This window comes from Tetrao urogallus (genome assembly GCF_951394365.1).
Source record: "Tetrao urogallus genome assembly, chromosome: 1".
Lineage (NCBI taxonomy): Eukaryota > Metazoa > Chordata > Aves > Galliformes > Phasianidae > Tetrao > Tetrao urogallus.
The window spans coordinates 70,798,344-70,804,586 of NC_136813.1; the positions used below are offsets into that span (position 1 = coordinate 70,798,344).

The 6,243-nt window shown below is 39.6% G+C and overlaps 1 protein-coding gene across 2 annotated transcripts in view; it reads right to left on the minus strand.

Annotated features, from left to right (window-relative positions):
* MID1 (midline 1) overlaps positions 1-5,964 on the minus strand; it is a gene marked incomplete at both ends in the record, with an annotated part of 89,239 nt that extends 83,275 nt beyond the window's left edge. For both annotated transcript variants that reach the window (XM_079546994.1, XM_079546993.1), the window contains one exon: positions 5,305-5,964. In XM_079546994.1, the coding sequence (XP_079403120.1) occupies positions 5,305-5,964 (660 nt within the window). The remainder of the gene's footprint in view (positions 1-5,304) is intronic.
* Positions 5,965-6,243: the final 279 nt, after the last annotated feature.

Consider the following 6,243-nt stretch of genomic DNA (forward strand, 5'->3'; position numbering starts at 1 on the left):
AAATCACCTGCTGTGGGCAGGGCCACCAACCACTAGATCAGGCTGCCCAGAGCCACATCCAGTTTTCAGTAAATAAAAACTATTGTTGAATAATAGTTCATAATCCACATTCATAAATATACCAATTCAGACCACATCATTCAGAATTTTACTAAAAAATTGAAAGAAAAAAAGAACCAACAAAAACAATTCAGACAAGCAAAAATCACCACCAGTAATGTTGTTGTGAGAGTATTTATGTTATATGCTTTTAAATTTCACAACAGAAATATCAGATTTGGCAAACATAGTAACCTGAGAAAACACTAGACTAAAAGAGTATGATCTAAAGTCTGCCTTAATATTTACACGTTAATAAAATAAGTCCTACTCGAATACCTGTGTATTGAAATAGTTCATTCCTACATCTATTCTCTTCCATGAAACAAGTTAATGCTTTTGAGTCTTTATAATACTGAAAAAGTACAGTTAACTCTCTGTGCTTCACGTAAAATTACATAATATTCTGTACCAATATGTGACCACTCCTTAATTCATATACACTGAAATATGTGTTAAATAGTATCTAATCAAACAGTAATCTAATACTACTCTAGTAATAATGCAAGTCCAGGGGTGCCATGTTTTGGATACAGTAGATTAAATAATTGAAATGTAGCTAATGTACATGTCATCAAATATATTTGTAGTGACCACCATACATGTATCTGAAACTTTATATAGTGAAAATATAGGCATATATATATTCATATAAATTCTATATATTAATGAACTACTAGGAATTATATATTTCTGTGCTGTTCAAACATAGCTACACTGACATACCTATTAACGTATGCAATATTGTTATACTACCATGAGCACTATAAATATACAAATAAACATAATAAAATGCATACGGACATATACTTACATGCATTTGCTTAATGTATTTATGTACAAATACAAAAATCAGTATTCCTGGATTGTCAACCCATCTGTTTGTTTGAGCACAGGTTTCCAAGCATTAGATTCTTACAGTATGCAGTATACCAATTAATGGTTGGAAAGCTTCAATGCATACTTTGACAGTGTCTCTGCAGAGACATTGAAATACGAGATGATTTTAACTCAGAGTAAACATATTGGAGGAGACATATTTTTGTGCCCAGTTTGTAGAAGCTGTGGACCTGACAAAGTCTCCTACCTTTACACAGCTGAAGTAAATTCGTAAGAGTTGAATGCAATTCTCCCTATGTGGAAACGACTTATGGTTGCTTCCCACCAAAAATATTTGTGAGTAATTGAATTGACACTCCATTGAAAACTGAATCCTCGCATCCTGCATAAACAACAGAGTAAAAATAGATGTGTATGGATTCTGCCAGTAAAACAAAATAAAAGCCGTACAAACAAGAAGCTCCCTTTTGTTCTTGGAATTCCTGAGTGCCATTCACAGGACTGCCTTGCCTTCATAAATATGCCCAATACGTGTCAGTGCTAATAAGGGTCAAACAAAAACATGGGGAACAACTGCTAACCTATAGCAGTTTGATTTAACAAAGGCTCTCGCTTGATTACGCATCACACAAAGCATTCCAAATTTTTTTTTTTTGCAAGATTATGCATATCAGTGGCCAGATTCCTGGTAAATATGAAGAAGAAAAAATTATTGGTTTCAATGGCACTTGCTTTATACCATTTCAAAATATAGTTTACCGTCTGTCTTTTGTGACATTTCGTCATGGCTTTTTGCTAAAATTAATCAGACATTATTTTTCATTCACACCCACCTTGTAGCTTCTTCCTCTTTTCATTTTTCTTATTAGTTTCTTAAGTATAAATATGTCTAAAGAACAGTGGCAATTTTCATTAATTTTCTCTGGAAACATGAGCGCATATTTGTCTTTTCCTTCACATTTCAACAAGACAAAAAACAAAAAATCAACATCAAAGGTAATTAGACAAAAATCTTTTCTTTGTGGTATTATACTGCAGTGAGCATGAGCATCTGCAGCTTCTGTTTTTACAACTTTCATTGTTTATGCAGCTAGAAGCTATTTCTAACTTATACCACAATTCTGACCATCACTTCATAAATTCAGTGATAACCAGAACATTTCTTATTCTCTGTTTTTGTCATGGTATATGATGTTTCTTTTTTTAAACATATCTGTGTCTATGGTCTAAAGAAAAAAAAAAAGTCTGTACGCACTAAAACATCTATAAGCATGTAATTACACCATGTGTTCTTAGTAACCAAGAATGAATTGCTTCTGAAATAAGTGCCCTCAGACCCCTCCATGCACAGTAGAAGTTCATTAACAAAAGCATCTCTCAGGGCTAGAGCAATAGCTGCCAAAGGAAAACACTTTCTCATTTTCAGATGTCCACAATTGCAATTACACCGACTGTTAAACATGCTTTAGCATAGACGTCTCTGCTGGACAAGTGTACAGAACTCCTAATTAAAGGGCTTCATTTTTGCCACAAAGGGAGCTAGATTGCAATGGCATCTATTGTCCTATGCTTAATGAAGGATGAGATATAGTTTAAATAATTAGTAACGCTGCTGGAAAAGAATGCGAGTAATTAGCATAGCTTGACACCTAAAGCTACACACTAGTTGCTTGGCATCAACAATGTGTTGATTTAAAAAGAAAATTGCAAGAAAAGAAAACATCACATGAAGCGGTTTTGTTTTTCTTCTTTGAAGATACTTACTATTAGCCACCAATTTTTGAATGAATCCACTACCCTACTGACTAGCACATACTCATTCTTTTAGAATTTTTTTTGAAGATTTGCGTAACCCATCTATCAAACAAACCCTATGTATTTAAAAACCCTTGGCAACAATATAGCAAGCAACAACCTGTTTTTCAGATGGGTATTTTCTGATTAACTTGAACACTGCATTTAACGCTGACATCTGCACGTTAACTGTAACTTAACAAACACTAAATGCAAGCTTGAACCAAAGACTTACAACAACAGCAAAACCAGCAGTTACTGAAGAAATGGTATTACCATTTATGAAGAAGGTTGCCTCAACATGAAAAGGGAACAGACAATCTTGCCTGTTCGCTGCTAAGCAGTGATGTAAATAAACCTAATTCCTTTATTCCTAAGGAAGAAATCCAATCTACTAAAGAGAAAATCTTATTCTCAGAGTTTAATATGTAAAACAGCTCACACTACTGAGATGGAAGAGGCAATGAGGGAAGGAAGGACATCAATTTCTGATTACCTTCTTATGAACAGAGAATGGACTCTGGATCTGGATGGAACTCACCTAGCCTACTATCCCTGGGCTCAGACTGTTGTAACTGGTGGCAAAATTGGTATGATTGGTATCGCCACAGGGATTAACAAAGTAAAATACATCTATTTCACTCATGACAAAAAGGATAGTAATTGGATTTCATGTCGGCTAATAATTTCCTGTATAAACTACTTCCAAATAGTTTGAGTACAAGGAAAGTGTAAGTCTAAACAAACAAACAAAAAAACCTGTACGGATAATGACAGAAATTGCTTCTTTAAGAAGGAGTTATTTGATCCAGGCCCACTCTAATCATTAAATTAGTACTTGAATTCATTGATGAGTCTGCTGGAAAGTACTTGAATTCATTGATGAGTCTGGTGGAAAGTACTCTATTATGTTTCTGCCAGGTTTGCTAATCTGGGAAACATCTAAGGTGGACACTGCTTGTTTGTTTGAGATATCCATCCAGAGTCTGCGTAGGCATCTTTGCACAGGAAAGACAGAGATTATGTAAAAACACACAGATTTTCTTCTTAACCATGTGCCATATTAAGATCTCAAGTAAAGACACTTGCTTTTTGAAGTCTTCTTCCAAGACTAGCCATATCTAAGTATACCAGCATAAGAAATTTTGTTTAACATTTACTGGCATCTCTCTAAAATGCACTTAGCTAATACCGAACTTCAAAGGTATTTCACATCAAATTACACATTCCTACTCTTATCAAGTTCATAAATGATACAGGTGTTTAGTCTGTGTTAGCTTGCTGAACCGTAGCACCTGGCAAGCATTCACATTTAGAGCCCACGTCCCATTTTAGCAGTGGCTAAACTCTTCATTATTTAAAAAAAAACAAACAAGCACTTCTTCAGGGAAAAAAAAAAAAAAAAAAAAAAAGGAAAGCTGAAATAACAACTTTAACTTTAAAAAAATTAATTAAGAAATGGAAAGAAGTTATCAGGTCCAAGTAAAGAATAGAGCATGATATGCATATCTGCACATGCACAGAGGCATGAAAAACATGTGGCATGCAGAATTTACCTGCACTGACACAAAGTTATCATGTACGTGTGTAGTCTCACATTTTCATCTTCAAGTTATTTAAGAATATATTTCCAGTTAGTTAAATCTATTAATTCAGTCTCTTCTCATATATCCAAAACTGTGGCGGATTATCTTCGCGCTCCACACTTGTGTCTTCTCAACTTAACCAAAGAATCCCCCCCAAAACATACGCAGACAAGTACATACAGACATACATACACAGCCTGAGGAAATCTTATTAATTCCTCTCCTCTGCTTGCAGCATCTAAATCAATGTGTTTGGTCCAAGGCTGCTTGATGGCCTCAGTGGGAGCCTGCAGAGCAACCTGAGCAGGTCTGCATCATGCCCTTTTGTTTCACTCAGTGAGAACACCCCACATGGGCCAGGTGGGTGCCAGCTGGGTGCCAGGTGAGAGGGGGGAACCATGGAATGCCACAAGGAGCTGAAAGAGATTTTTGGTTTAGTTTCCTTCGGGGCAGCATGGGAGGACTGGGGCTGGCATTTGGCCTCCCTGGCTGACAAGGCAGCTCAGCCCCTGAAATCAGCAGGTATAATTGCATTTCTTATTAGCAGTGATGCGAAGGGTTTTCTATGATAAAAACAGCTTGATAAAAAATAATCAACAGCAGAGCGTATGCAAAGAACACCAACATTTCCATCAGGGCCTGTGTATGTGCAGCCAACACAAAACCCAGCCAACTGCCATGAGGGAAGATGTGGATGGATGCAGACAGATAAGCTAATACTTATCTAATACAGATAGCTTACTGGGCTAGCAATAGTGTACACTGCATGCAGCAGAAAAATCAAAGCACAACCAAGGAATCTTTCTTCAAGGGAAAACTTGATCCCTTTCTGATGAGCACACAGCGGTCTGTACATGCATCTCACCTGATGACAGATCGCACACCTGCCTTCACCAGCCTGTGCCCAAACAAGGAAACACAACACTGAACAGCAGGACACCTTCCCTCCCCACCACTCCATATGGGGTGCAAGGGCAGCACTCACCTTCAGCTTGTCGTAGCGCTCGCTTAGAGCTGCCACTTGATGGTCTCGGTGCCGCCCGACCAGCTTGCACAGGGCACAGATCAGTTGGTCGTCCGTCACGCAGTACATGTTCACCTTCTCATCCTCGTGCTCCAAGCACATTAATCCCCTGATGTGAGAGTCCGGGATGGGCTCAATCAGCCGGTGGCCGGTGAAAGGCTTCTTGTTGGGGTGCGTGGCTTTCAGGCATTCCTCGCAGTAGGAGACCTCGCAAGTCACGCATGTCTTCACTGCCTCCTGGGCAGGGTCCTGGTCACAGAACTGGCAGAGGACCTTCTCGCAGGAGGACATGCTGTTGCTGTCGAATGCCCGCTCCCGACGGGTCTCACTGGGGGAGTTGGGCCCACTCACCGAGGCTTTCTGAAAGCGGTCGATGATGTTCTGCAGGGTGACGTTGCGCTTCAGCCCCTCTAGACCACGCTGGCTGAGGGTGATGACATAGCGGCAGGTGGGGCACTGGAAGGCGGTGATAGACTCCACCGGCTCGTTGGAGGCGCAGTGGGAGACCAGGATGCGGTGCGCGCAGTTGAAGCAGAGACTGTGAGCGCAGGGCAGCAGCAGCGGGTCCTCAAACAGCTCCAGACAGATAGGGCAGGTCAGTTCCGACTCCAGTGTTTCCATCTTCAGGCAAAGCTTTCCTGTGGCGTCAGCGAAATCCAGGGAAGCTGATCAGCTATCTGGAAACACACGCAAAATTCGATTAGGCGACAAACAACATGAGGGGTCAGCCATGGGGGGTTGCCAGCTTCGCCGCGGCTCCCAGTTCTATCGGTCCACCACTCCGGGTGGAAGAGCAAGCAAAAGTTTTGAACCTGCACATGCACATATCAAGGTATTTAAAACTAGATGGCTTTTTTTTTTCTTTTTTTTTTTTCCCCCTATTCTCTCTGTTCACTTAGG